The following is a 15,344-nucleotide window of genomic DNA, read 5'->3' as shown; positions in this document are numbered from 1 at the left end:
CAGGGACTATCACAGGCCGGTACCAGGAGACCAGTGCAGGGAACGCACAGCTCACTGAGTCATTTGGTATGAGAACTGCTCAAGCGCTTCCTATCTTAGCCCTGAGGGGAGTTTCCAATTGGGCAGATTCCTCCATAGAAGACCAACAAACACAGACACTATGCAAGAAAGTAACTATGAAGATGTTACTTTTATAGTACAACAGCTATGCCTATGATTTCTAAAAGAAAGGTGGACCAAACCCATATAAACAGAAAGAATTTTGTTGTGATGTGCTAGTGGAAGAAAAATTAATACAAATGCTATTGAAAAATGTGATACAACACTTAGATGAAAGTAGAATGAGTTCAGACCCAGCTAAAGGAAACAAGAAATATAAAAGAACCCTTGTGAATAACTCCAGGAAAACACCATGGGCTGTAATTACCTATCCATGCAGAAATTTATCGAGCACCTACTACAGTGAAGTCACTACGCTGGGTGCTGGGTAATAGGCTATTTGCTGCATTCCCAGAATCTACATTCTGGCAAAGGAGACAGTAACAGAAGTAAAAAACAATCACATAACCATAAATTGTGAACAATACTATGAAAGAAACAAGCAGCAAGGCCCAAGACAGATCAGAGGTTGGAAAAGCCCCCTGAACATGAGAAAAAAAACTGTGACTTCAGAACTGAAGTCAAGTCTTCCCAATGGGAAACAGTTATACAAAGGCCCCAAGGCAAGACCCAGGAAGTTTAAAAAAAGAAAAAAAGACAGTGACTGATGAAGACAGAAGTAAAGAGGGACATAAAATGAGGAGGGAAAAGTAGCAGGCATCAGATTCTACATGGCTTTTTATAGGCAAGGGTGAGAAATGTCAGTTTTATTCAAAGTAAAATAGGAAGCCATTAAGGGTCTTTAAGCAGGAAAGTGGCATGGTCTGATTTGAAGATCAGTCTGGCTGCTGTATAGAGAACCAGGGGGTGGGAGGTGAGGGGGAACTAACATGGAAGTGGGGAGGCTGGAGCCAGGCTAAGCAATATGCTCGGTTCCCACATTCTTAAGAACAGAAATAGAAAACATGGGTAACAGACTGAACTTTTAGCTAGATGGAAGCAGAACTGGGAGCGCAGCTGGCTTGTGCCAGGTGCAATTACGAGATCACGCCGCATATCCATTACATACCAAGTTTCACCTCTGCATTCTCAGTCAGCAACACATTCTGGCCCTTGATATCCCGGTGAATCACGTGATGAATGTGAAGATGTGCCAGTCCCTGAATAGGAAAGACAGGCCTGAATTTTAGTTTTCTGTGACTACAAGTAAACAGCCAGGAACACACCTTTTATAAGAAAGTGCACATGTGGACCAACGGTGTTTGTGAGCTCATGAACATTAACTTCACTCTTAGTGCATTCCCAGAAAGCACCAATACCACCACACACACAGAAAGAAGTCCTCCCCACCCTCCACATTCCCAGTGGGTTAGGTTCCCCGTGTGAGCAACATGACCACTTCTAGCTGTGCCTTTAAGATACACTGCAGATTACCATCTGCAGTTTCTCTGCTATAATTTGTGCTATTTGTGTACAGGGTGGTTCCTTTCCCACGCTAAATGTCTAGAGGGTGACCCCGTGGGCATATTTGAACTAGACACATCTCAGGGGAAAAGCAAAGGGCAAGAGAGGGCTTTGAAATCTGGCTCTTTAACACTGGCTAGCCTTCCCACTGCACAATGACAAACTGCTAAGTGCTGATCAATCCCACCTCCATCCCAAGCAGAAAATGATTGTGCTGTCAAAAGAGCCTTGTGTTCAAATAAAATATCTTTCTTTCCCAAGGAAACAAACCTTCTGAGCATATAACACTTTTTGATGACCTTGTATCTGGAATGAGGCCCAAAAGCTTGTCTCTTACGAGAGGTGGTGGAAGAACAAAAACACATGTTGCATCCAAATATGGTCCAAGAGACAGCAATGCATCATTCTCACAACTCATTTACTTATTCTGTCCTTAGCGAGAGAAGCCAAATATACAGCTCACCTCCTTAAGATACAAGCAACCTATTTACTCTAAAATGTCTCAATCCAAAATGGGCAGATTATAAGTAAGGGTTATTTGATTTTTTTCCTGTTTATTCTTTTTTCATGGGGTTTTATTGTTATCATTACTTTGTAAGATATGAATTAAATACAACAGCTCCTCTAGAATACTAATTTTTCTAACACAGGGGGCTTCTAAACATTCATGTACTGGTCTGTCTATGAAACAGAGCAAAGCTTATTTGACAGCTCTGTTTATTTTTCACAACACAGGATGTGCGGCATCATACCACAAAGCACTGACTAGAGAAGAAAGCACTAAAAATATATGGTACCTTATTGCTATAGTTAGGAACAAAGTACCTCCTCTCAGTATGGTATAACTTCAAATAGCAAAAGGAGAGACACAAAAGCTAAGTTCCCCAATTCTTCGTAATTCCTATTTCTATTACTTCAGTTCATTTTTGTTTTCTAACTTGCCAACCTCTTCTTAAACTTTTACAGAACTATCTTAACAACAAACATAAGCACCCACATCTTGTCAAACAAACGTGGCTTGCATGCACTCTTGTTCATTACCAGCAATAAATGTATGGAACAATGCCTGTTTTCCTGTCTATACTGCTACAGGATCACTGCTTCTACAGGGAATTAAGTGTATCTAATAGCTCTGCAACAATGTTAATGATTACTAGCAAAAAGAAGAACCTTTTTCTTCCATGAAGTACCTGGGAGTGTATGTGTGTTCAACTAGTCCCATACCAGAAAACAGGCCACAATTATCCTTCCTTAGCAGAGACACCAAGTCCAAACACTCAGCAAAGGACCTACCCTCAAGCAAATGCATCAGTGTTTCTAAACCAGGAAACATTTTCCCCTTGACTCTGTATCATGCATGGTCACAGAATTAAAGAGCAGTCAAAGGCTGCCATACAGCATTGGTTATAGAAAGCTCTAAGTTCCCATGTTCAATATGAAGATACTGCCTTGTGGAATGTGAACATGGAAGTGGGTTAAAAAGAACATGCTGGCCTTGCTGCTAAGCCTTGTGGTCCAGAGGGTAACTGTGCTGGCTCCAAAAAGCACTTCTCTTTTGGCTGAGGCCTACCAGATTAGGACTCTCACCATTCAAAGGGTCTGATCATAATGATCATAATGTCTAAATCCAACATCTAGTGAGAAATGAGGAAAGGTTTTGCCACCACAGAAACTGTCTAACCCCAACCGTCTTTGAGAACACAGCTTATCTGTCTGGGGGTGGCTGCATTCCTTTCTCATGAGGCCTTACCTCCAGCTTATCATCTTGCCTTCTCTTTACCAAAGCCAACTCTTAGTAACCCCTATAATGAACACATACTACTGCATGACACACGAACTCTCCCTGAGGCATTTGCTTGTTTTTAGTTAATTTAAACTTTTGTCACAAGGAAAAACTCCCATTCTAGATGAAATGTAGGCAAAGGCAGTTCGTGTTTTAGATGCCCAGTGAGGTGAAAAAGATTTGCTATGTCTCAAAAAGATGTTCATTCACATGCCACACTCAAGCTGGCTTAGAGGCATCAAACAACTTTGGCTTCTTTTAAATGTTACTGGAGATTATTGATGGTAAAATGCCTAAATGTACATATTACATATGATAGGTAAACAATGCTTGCCTGGGTATAGAAACACATTTGTCTTGGAGGCTGAAATACATTTGATGCCTAGGACATTATGCTAAAAGCTAGTTCTCTGCTTGAGATATCCCATACTGGAATTACATACAAGAAACGTAGGGGGCGTGGGTATGTGGGTGGGGATGTGTATGGCAGGAGAGTGGGTGTTTAAAACAAAGAATAATGACAACAATTAATAGTCACTGATAGGTAGCTATGTATCCAAATGTTACATTAAATGATTAATATACACTAACTCATTGAATTCTCCTAACAAAAGTAATTTCAAAAGGTTGGTATCTAAAATGTATGGATGAGGAGAAAATAAGTCCTGAAAGTTGAATAACATAGGGTGTGCTATAGATAAGCAGCAGAGGCAGGACTCAAACCCAGGTCTAACTTATGCTAGTCTCCAACCACTCAACCAATGTTCTATCCTGCCTACCATGCTAAAGACTTTTAGTTGTTAACAGAGGAAATCCATCTGGCCCAGTACCTGACTTCCTTTACAGTAGTATAGGGCAGGAAAGTTTCCCACATTTAGGCTCTGCTTTCTATAACAGTCATAAAAGATCCTGACACTTTAATGACATTTGCAAGTGTTTATAAAAAGATGGTTCTCCTGTCACCCTACCCCACCCCGCACAACTAGTCTTCTTAGGAGAACTGCCTCTTTTCAAGGACTACATAAATATCTAAAAAAAAAAAAAAAATTAAACATTTCTCTAGGAAGTCTAGATGGCAGTTTTTAAACCTGCAATCCTCTATGAATCTTACATATAAAAAGTGGGATAACTTTACTTATTAAAAAAATTAAAATAACTTATTCATTACTTTAAGTTTTTTTATTAGTGGGGGAAGCACAAGAATTGTGCTTCAATTTAACTTCATAATCTTTTTTTTTAATGTGGTAGGTAAACGAAATGCAACCAAGTAATGTCTGTGTGTAATTCAGGGATGAAGTAGAAAGAAAAACTGTGACGGCCAAATGAAGGAAGAGACCCACTGGTAATATCCTACATGCACTGCTCAAATACGAAATCCTAGAACCCCTCTGCCTGTGCCGTCAACATGGCTTTACTACTCAAAAGAAACATTTAAAAGCTGCTAAAATAGTAGTTCAGAAACTTACTCTAAGATCATTAGCCAGCTTTCCAAATGGCTGTCAATAATATTAAACATTCTAACTCTTCTTCATAAATATTGTAACAGATTCTAGTAGCTAACACCAAAGTCTTCAAGGTGATTTTGAAAATCAGCATTCAGCATCATTAGTATTTATTTATAAGCTTATCCACAGAATTCCTTTAAAAACAATAGTTGGAGATTAGTTCTCTTCCCCTCCACTCTGAGTTCCTTTTAACTCAAAGGAAAGCTGCCAATAGGTATGTCATGATGCCATGGAAAGTAAATTCAGGGAAATACATAAAAGCTTTTTTTATTTAAGTCGACCTTCTTTACATACTTGCCAGAGTCAAATCATGATGTAGCCTAAAATTATCAAAGCTAGCTAGATATACAGAATCCTTGGCTGTCAAAGAGAATAATCTATATATGTATAAGTAATGCAAAGAAGTACTTGCGGCTGGGGAAATGAAAACGGAAGCACAGGATCATGGGTTGGAGCACTGTAGCCACCCACTTTCCTCACCCTCAGGATTTCTCTGGAGATGTAAGCGATCCAGTCTTCTTTGAGTGTGTTCCCTTTCGTGTTCTTCACAAGGTCTGTAATGGACCCAGCCCCACAGAACTCCATAACAAGCTACAGGGCAGACAAGACACAAGGTGAGTAACACATCTTGGAGAAATTGGGAAAACCAGTTTAACCACCATGCCATCTCTTTATTCTAAAGACCTGGAAACGTGATGCTCCTAAATAACTCATAATAATTTGGAGGCACCTAAATAAAAAGCTCATTTCACGGTCCCATGTATTAGCTCCGTACATTTGGTCCAGGAGACTGAGAGTGTCTGGTGTTCTATGGCACACCCAAACGCAGCAATTCTGAAGCGCTCATTCTCTCTCAGAAGCACACGGGCACAGGAAGATCACTTTGCTCCTCATCACTGCCCAATTATCAAATATCTGACTCAAATATTCCCTAACATTCTTTTTCATTTTGCCTCAAAAACATTCTATTTTTCACATTATGATCCTCAAACTATTATATTAACTGGGTCTAATATGAATAAAAAATAGTATTTTTAAGCAGTTATACAATTTTTAATGCAATATTTACAGTATCTGAATGTTTGAACAATATGATCACAATGGTATGTTTAAAGTACCCAGAAAATAAACCGAACTGAACTGTTCTAAAATTTTAACTAGGACCTGATTTGGGCAATGGTTACAGGGTAAACTTTTTCCCTCTATTTAATTTTGCAAATGTTTTCTGTAATGGCCCTTTAAAAATACTGATACAAAAAGTATTAATCTTTCTTCCTGCTTTGTAAGTTTAAATAATGTGATAGCCACAGATCTGATGGTATCTCCAGGTCATTATCTTGAATACAAATGTGTTCAAAAAGAGATAAGGTTGAATGTGTCAATTCCAGAAATTTCCCTGTAATTTGTTTTAATTAGCTATTATCATTAATACTATTAATAAGCTCCTGACAGAAGTTTGTTTCTTGAGATCTGTCTCTCATTTCCAAGTGGTAAGCTCAATTTGCTGAGTTTTCAAATTAATTTTGTTCCCATAAATAAAGTTTTTATTGTATTGCTTTCAAGCTCCTAATTTCCTTGCTATCTGATCACATTCCTTCTAGATGCTGCCGTTTTATTCTGGAAACACAAAGTTAACTTTTTTCCATGCAATGTGAAATCAGTATCAAAATAAAACAACCAGCATATAGTCAACCCAGAGACATCGGCCAAGGAAGCCCTTAGAATCTGCCAGCTACTTACTGCTCCTCCTCATTGTTTTTCTTCCCTCCCTTCCCCCCAGCCCCCACCCGCGCCATGCCCTTACAATTCAAGCAAATGGAATGCCCACAAATGCTCAGGAAACATCCACCTACCCAGAGTTGGTCATCATGTCCTGGAGGGCTCTTTTTGATGAAAGCACCATAATACGTTGCAATATTTCTGTGATGAGAGTATTTCTTTAGCATATTTATCTCCAGTTTGATTTCTTCCTCTTCATCCTTAAGAAAAAATAAAAATAAAATGTGTGGCTACTGAACGGTGTGCATGACTTTACTTCCCCCACACTACATACAATAATGAAAGGAACACAAGTTCCCCACCCTCCAGGAGCAGAGGCACATATGCATTCACTTCATCCTTATGCCAAGAACAGGAATCTTAGAGGACTCATCCTTTCAAGTGTGATTATAGGACGTGATGCTAACAGTGCGAGGGGACTGCCTGGCCAGTTCTCCCACTAACTGTGACCTCTGGAAATGCACTCCACTTCTCCGAGCCTCGGTTTGTTCAGCTGTAAAAATGGGACCAAAAAAGGGAAATGACTGATACTATTTGAACTTATCACTTGGAAAGTCTGTTTCCTTTGCAAATACAGATCATCTGGTCCGTGTAAGTCCAGAAAACGTTTACCTCGAACAACCCTGCACGACAGCACCCTCTAGTGAAGCCAAGGCAGAGTGCTGAATACATGAATGCAGGCTGGAGGTGCAGTCTGTGACGGTGTGCTCAGTGAGAACCCACTAACCTGAAAAGAGGTTCAGCTGAGTCCAGTGGGTCCCAGTAACAAAACATCACTGAGAACATTGTTTCAGACTTGGCTCCTCTCCTAGCATCTTGGTTTATTGAAATAAGATGAGCAGAGGAAGAAATCCAGAGTTTGTGTGAGAAGGTTAGGGTGGGGAATGAAGGAAACAGATAGTGACGTAAGTCTGGAAAATAAAAATAAGTTGCCCTTGTGAATGACAAAGGCTGAGAAGTCTGTGATCTCCACCTATCTCCCATATAAACCTGGAGAAGAAGCTGTGCACACCAGCCAGGTAGACATTCTGTTCCTTGTTATATACACATGACATACTATCTGCGAAGAGTCAGGTTAAGGAAGATTTGTAGTTAGTACAGAATGAAGGGAAAGCAGAGTTAAAGTGAGAAAGAACAGGAACTGTGCAGGAAAGGGAAAATCATCCTTGATTAGAAAAGCACAGTGTAAGATTGGGAGAAATCTGATGACCAGATCTCTAGAATCCCCTATACTGCATACATTTTCAAAAGGAAAAGATGACTAGTCCCCTAAAATGTCCTTACTTTTCTACACTGACACAACCATCCCCACTCATAACTTGATGTCCTTCTCTCTCCAGGTAAGAGTAGGGGCTCTGAGTAGCCTAGACATACATGCGTGTGCGTGTGTGTGTGTGTGTATGCATGCACTTACACACAACTTGGAAGAACCTTACTTACGGCTTCAGTCTAACACCTCTAGAATCACTCTTAAGGCCTTACAAGCCTAAAGAAAGTCTGATTTGCAAATTGTTATGCTTTAAAAGCTGCGACATCATTAATTAGATATTAATGAGATCAGATGGGAAAAACAATTTTTCAAATACAGACTTCAGTTATACATTACTGCTTTAGAAAACAAATGTATAACAAGACATGTAGTCATCTTAGAATAGTAATTCTCAAGATGGCAGCTTTACAGCTTGGTTCTGAAACATAAACACTAGAGTATTATAGTACAGTCATGCACTACATAACATCTTAGTCAACAAAGGACTGCAAATACAACAGTGAACCCATAAAATTAATAAATGAAGCTGAAAAATTCCCATCACCTACTGTTTGTGGTGATGCTAAACTAACCTGTCGCACGGCCAGTTGTATAAAATTATTGCACATTAATAAATGACTATGTTAGTGGTTTGTTTACTACACTTTTATTGTTATATTAAAGTATACTCCTATTTAAACAAACAAAAAAAAAAAGGGAACTTACAACAGCCTCAGGCAGACCCTTCAGGAGGTATCCCTAAGAAGGCATTGTTATTACAGGAGATGACAGTTCTATGTGTGCTACTGCCTTGAAGACCTCCCACTGGGACAAGATGTGGAGGTGGAAGACAGATATTGATGAGCCTGACCATGTGTAGGTCTAAGCTAATGTGTGTGTTTCTGTCTTCGCTTTTTACCAAAATGTTTAAAAAGTTAGAAAAGACAGAAAAAAGCTTACAAAGATTTTTAAAAAGAAAATATTTTAGTACAGCTATGCAATGTTTTTTAAGCTAAGTGTTATTACAAAAGTACCTAAAAGTTTTATAAAATAAACGAGTTACAGTAACCTAAAGCTAATTTATGATTGAAGAAAGCATATTTTTTACAAATTCAGTGTATCCTAAGTGTACAGTGTCTATGAAGTCTACAGCAGCATACAGTAGTCCCAGGCCTTCACACTCACTCACCACTCACTCACTGACTCACCCAGAACAACCTCCAGCCCTGTAAGCTCCATTAATGTTCAGAGCTCTATGTGGAAAGTACCATTTTTTATCTTTTCTAAAATATTTTGACAATCTCTTTTCTATGTTTAGATACACAACTACTTGCTATTATTTTTCAGTTGCCTACACTATTCAGTACAGTAGCATGTTGTACATGTCTGCAGCCTGGGAGCAACAGGCCATACCAGGTAGCCCGTGTGTACCATCTAGGTTTACATAAACACACTTTGATGACGGACAACAGCAAAACTGCCTAATGAATGATGCATTTCTGAGAACATAACCCCATTGTTAAGTGATGCACAACTACATATTCTACAGGCACACTTGTCATGTGACTTTGATAGATGACTACAAATATGGCAGCAGTCACATGACCCAATAGAGTTGATATAATAATTCTCATTCAAACCCTGCAAAGTCCTACCAAATAGGTAAAATTTCTATCTGAGATTTAAATATGGCCATGTTGAAAGCAGCAATGAAAAATGAGGTACTCAATAGTAGATAACCATCTTAATTCTAAACAAAACCAGTGTTTAGACTAGCTAGTAAAACAGAGAAACACTTCTATTTGAGACCTTGCTTCAAAGGAACTTCATTCTAAAACAGAAAAGGGTAACGATGTTTATTACATAGAACACGAGGAAGCATGCCCCAAATAAAAGTAGGAAACCTAATGCCTCAAAAGTTTTATCTTGTGCTCTCTGCACACACATATCAACATGTACAGTATGATGAGCAGTAGTGACCAGGGCTTGTTGGCATGGGGGCACACTGAGCCTGCTCCCTCCTGACTCACCACAACTCACTCCCAGTGCTATCTGAGGGTTTCTGAGAGGCCTCCTGACCAAGCAGTGAGTGGCCTGGGACAGCCCTAATGAGGCTTGTCAAGACAGGTAGGCTCCTGAAAAGAGTTAGCACAGGGTAGTGGCCGTAAACAGGCCCCACTGAAAAGGCATGTGGTGTCACTCCCAGGATAAGGTCCATGGTTAACGTGCTCTAAAAAGCCAAACATCCCACTTTCCGTACACTGAACTGCAGCTGGGTGACCAGAAAGCGAACTAACCGTTTTTCTCCTTTTATCCAAAAGTCAGTAAATCTGTAAGGATTTGGGGTATACAAACTACACAAAAACAAAACAACATTGGTTATTCTCGTTAGCCATTCGTCTAATCTTATGTTGAACTAGAATAGGGGAAAATCCAAATATTGATTTTAACTTTGTTCCTGTAATAAGAACTTCATACAGTAGTGAATTTTACTGGACTGTCCAGACTTGTTTCATCAATCCAACCCTTACCTTTGCCTACCTCCACTCCCTGCAGTGGCTAAACTATTTCCAGGGCCGTTGTTCCCTATCACGCTCTGCCAGTAGCTTTCACTTCCTGACAGTAAGAAATGCTACCTATGATTCTCCCATGAAAGGCTTCCTGAGCAATAGTTAAGAATTATAAAATATTTCCACTAGGTTCCATTTATATTTTTTCCTTTTAGTGACACAAACCAATGTCTTCTAGGATCTAACCTGTTCACCACTGTATAAGAAAGAGTCGAGCTTTCACAGCTCACCGAGTTAAAAATCAAGCACACATTTTAAAGTTCTCATAGGCTTAAACTCCATACTGTCCACTGGTGTGAAAACTCCTGAATAGGCACATTGGTAAATACCGGTGGCAGATTACCATGGGACCATGTATTTCACTGAATCTGAAGTGCCCTTGAATGGAGCCCACCACTATTTTATGTCATGAAACCATGAAGCACTGTCAACCATAAAGCACACACTCTAAACATCTTCAAAACTGGTTTGCATCTCAGAATCAATGATTTAGATGAACAACTAAAATATAATCAAGTCTGGCAATAGTTTTTCTAATATGACGGAAACACCCAAATATCACCCAGAAATACAGTGATCCCATCAATGTCACCTGCCAGAATATTTCCCAGGTCTGAAATAAGTCAAATCCTGGAAGCATACAAAAATGAACTACAAAATATATTGCAGGGAAATAATATTCTCCCCTCAAATTACTGTTTTAGGATCAAGTTTATATATACTTTGAAGATTTCCTCTCTTGATTTTATGATTTTAAAATAGATGACTATTACACATCTTATAAAATAAAAAGGCAGTTAGCACCACTAATTGTCATTTACTGTCCAATTATGAGTGCCCACTTGGAGAAAAAAACACTACTAGAAATACAGAATCTACCAATGGCTTTGAGCCAGCTACAACTGGAAATCTAATTATGACTAATGCTTATTACACAGTATTTTATGTTGTCTTTAGAGTAGGGTAACAATGAATCAACTTCTGAGTTTCAGTCTCCTTTCGGTTATTAAACACACGTTTGGTGGTTGCATCCCAACACTTAAGTACATACATACACACCACCACCACCACGAGCACCACCGAAAACAAACACTCCATGTGGCCTGGAAAGATACAGGAGAAAGCAGACTGGGGCCAGCTAAAACTGAAATTTAGAAACAACAAAAAATCCCATACAGAAAGTTGAGTTGGCAAAACTACATAGAGGAAGTTTAGATATTCCATGTGTCCAGGCAGAGTCCAAACTACTGTGCCCTCCATGCTCTTCTTTAGCAGGTCACAAGTATAAACAAATGAAAAACAAAATCAAGAGTAACTTGAGAGAGAGGCCTTTTTAGTAAAGAAAAAAAGGTCCCCCTCCTGGTTACTCAAATGGTGTGGCAGCTGCTAGCCCCCCACTTAGTGATTTAATGCAGCTGATGCCAATTAGCATTTTGGACTTTAACCAGTGGAAGCAAACTCTCATAGAAAAGGCCTTTGTCTCAGGCTAGGACCTGACTGGGAGATGAGTTTTTAGTCGCCTTGCAGGCTGTCAGAGGGTGGGGGTGGGGCAGGGAACATCTGCAAAGTAGTAATTTTCACAAGCAGCAATGGGTTTGTCATATGACAAGCCCTGCCCACTCCACCATCTGAGCACACAGGAGTGCATGGTATGAGTGTTCTGTTGTTTTTTAATGACCCCTTAAAATGCTGTTCAAACTTGTTACCTAAATTTCTTCTCATTCCATCAACGGTAGTAACTATGTGAGGAGAGATAGGCAGACTTCAGATAAGCTAACTGGAATCCAAATGAAACCTTTCACCCGGCATACCCTCTTTACAGAATTAAAAGTAGACTCGGCGACAGCTGGATAAAAGAAAAAGGCAACTGACTGTTCACTCTATGTTAGTTGGAGAGAGGACTGATAAAATGAGATATATCTCTGGAAGATTTCAGCACCAAAATGTACAAGTAAACATAACTGTTTTTAAAAACCAGTTTACAAGTTTGTTTTTGTCAACTACTACTGAATCTTTTCTTTATGTGACTGTGAACAGGTAGAAAAATGAGAACAGATCACTTTTTACCTGGTAAATCCCACTACATCTAAAAGTATTATTCAGTACCACACCAATGAAAGCAGCACAGAATTAATCCATTTTTTCCCCTCAAACAGGCACATCACATTGCAAGTGAAATTCACTGACTATTCAACTAAACATAGACGAATATAACTACACAGGAAAGATCCCAGAACAAAATTAAGGCTATAGGATCTGATCAAAGGAAGAAATTACATGTTCCTTAAAATTAATCCGCACCCCCCTCAAGATCAGTCTCAACAAAAAACCGATGGAAAAATGACAAAATTAACATAACTAAAATGGAAATCAGACACTCACGACAGCCTGCTCAAGAAAAAACACTCTCTGTTGTGAGCACATTTCAAATCAAAACGCATCCTCTTTCTAGTTCTGCTACTGAACCAATGAGCTAGTTCTGGGATTCCAAAACCAGCCTGCCATGGCCTGAAGCCCCGGACCCACCCTGTTCTCCATGGAAAGCACAACACAGAACTTCTACTACACACAGCAAAGCCCCCAGCACACACTCTGGATCCCTCCATCTTCTACAAAGTGCCACCTGCTGAATCTTTCAATGAGACTGCACTACTCAGCTGGTATCTAAAAATAATGTGATACAGAAGACAGCTACACAATGACACCATTCACCTGGATGGATGGGGGTGGGGAGGACTTCAGATAGTGAATATAGTTCATTCTATTCTCCTCTGCATCACTTGTCCATCAATAACTTAGGGAGACTGATGCTTGCCTGAATAACCCACAAGAAGGACAAACTCCCACCAAAAAGCACCATATGGCAAATAACGAACATGGTGATACCACTCAAACAATAAATTCAAGTCAGATCACTATTTCCCCTAGGATCTAAAAGAAACTATTAGATCTTTCCAAAGCTTCATGTCATCAACATCCAGGAATCCTGACAGTTGACCCTGTCGAGCCCCAATCTATAGACAAAATACCATGGGTACAAATGTCTTCAAGAATATACTTGAAATAGTTCATATTAGTACTCAGTTTAAATGAATGCATTGAGGAGGAGGGGAGAAATGCTACCAAATATTACCTCTAGATTATAGCCTAATTTTCTACGATTGTCATATACTATTTTCCTAATTTGGAAAAAAAATAAACAAGTAAGAGTTTAGGATAGAAAAGTTTGGCCCCAAAGAATTCAAAATGAGCTTTCTGGCAACTCACAGTCCATCTCCTTCTGTCCCTGGACTGAGGGTCCTCTCTCCTCCTTGCTGCTCGAGGGTCACCACCAGTTTCCCTGCTTGGGCCGCTGACACCAATGGTCAGTTGTGCAAGGAGGCCTAGGAGAGCCTGAAGAACTACAGCCTGGCTGTTTAAACTGCCTTCAACTGGGTCAGTGGCACACAAGGCTCTGACCTTAGCCTCATGGTCATTTCTTCCTGTTTGCTATGACGTACCAATCCAGACACGCAACTTCTTAGTATCGGCTCCTTCCAGACTTAAGTCATTCCTGGAGCAAAAGGAGAAGGTAGGTGGAGCACTTACCATCCTCTGTCTTCACTTTCCTGACCTGCCACAAGGTCCCTTGAGGAGAATCTTGCCTCAGTCTATTCATACCTCTCCCTAACCCAGTGGCAAACTCCATGAAGCTTCCCACAGCACAAGGAGGGAAAGAGTACAATACACATTGAATCGAGTGTTGTCTAAAACCTTAAAAACAGGTCCAAGAAAGGAATGGCAACAAGGAGCACAGCTCTGAAGGAGGGTGTGATAAGCAATAGTGTTTCTGCACTTCATGCTGGATTCATCCATGCACTCACAGGTACCAGAGCTCGTGCTTACACGTTTGACAAAATGTGTCTTCAATGAAAAAGAATGCAGGGAACTTCGGCTCCTGGCCAAAATAAAGTATCAAGGGCAGATGATTTATCCTGCCACCTGAACAACTAAAACTAGACAAAACATATGAACGCGCTTAGAAGACTTCAGGCCATAAGGACAATGACCCTGAGAGTTGGGAAACACATGCAGACTTCAGCTTACTGCCCTCAGAAGGACTCCAAGCTGCAGCAAAGGGAAAGGAAACCTAAACGGCGCCCAGAGGAGTCTCTGAGTTGAGGAGAAAGGAGACAGCTGCACAGACAGCAAGCAATTCCCCTAGAAGACTCAGTAGCACACTATCAACACATCCCCATGCGGAAACCACCTGAGGTAAGGGCAAGACCCTGATCCCAAAGGATTCCTCGGAATAGTACCCAGTGCTCAAACGGATGGGAAGCAGTGCCTCCTGCCGTTGGCTAGACTGGAAAAACTCATCATTCACAGGATTCAGGAGACTCTGGCCTCGATAGTGGGGCCAAATAAATCTAGACTACATGATGTGACAATCCCCAAATCAAATCTTCAAAGGATCATATTGTTCCCAAGAACTAGCTTCATCCCAGAACAAAGGTCAAGTATGTTATAAAAAACATAAGATATCCAGTACCCAATAAGGTAAAATTAACAAGGTCTGGAATCTAATTAAAAATTACCAGGTGTGCAAAGAAGCTGGACCATATACATATGGGGGGGGGGGATAAAATTATCTGACACTAACCCAGGAATAACACTGATCACAAAATTCACAGATTTAAAAAAAAAAAAAAAACTCAACAAAAGCTACAACCTACACCTCCATTGGTATAAACTATTATGTCTGTTGGGCATCTGCCCATGAAGCAACCTGACACCCAATTTGATTTTTCTGGTCCATTAAATTAGAACCCAGTGCATTTAAAAAGCAACAACTTGGATTTACAGATGTTTCAATCCTTCAACCAGAGTAGCAGAGTAAAAGGCCCCACATTATC

The 15,344-nt window shown here is 40.0% G+C and overlaps 1 protein-coding gene across 5 annotated transcripts in view; it reads right to left on the bottom strand.

Annotated features, from left to right (window-relative positions):
- MAP4K4 (mitogen-activated protein kinase kinase kinase kinase 4) overlaps nt 1-15,344 on the bottom strand; it is a 189,954-nt gene that overhangs the window by 61,850 nt on the left and 112,760 nt on the right. For all 5 annotated transcript variants that reach the window (XM_011956595.1, XM_011956597.1, XM_011956596.1 and 2 more), the window contains exons 3-5: nt 6,705-6,830; nt 5,332-5,442; nt 1,169-1,259 (exon numbers count right to left, since the gene is read on the bottom strand). In XM_011956595.1, the coding sequence (XP_011811985.1) occupies nt 1,169-1,259; nt 5,332-5,442; nt 6,705-6,830 (328 nt within the window). The remainder of the gene's footprint in view (nt 1-1,168; nt 1,260-5,331; nt 5,443-6,704; nt 6,831-15,344) is intronic.

This window comes from Colobus angolensis, unplaced genomic scaffold (assembly GCF_000951035.1).
Source record: "Colobus angolensis palliatus isolate OR3802 unplaced genomic scaffold, Cang.pa_1.0 Scaffold42, whole genome shotgun sequence".
NCBI lineage: Eukaryota > Metazoa > Chordata > Mammalia > Primates > Cercopithecidae > Colobus > Colobus angolensis.
This window is presented reverse-complemented; position numbering and strand designations above follow the sequence as displayed.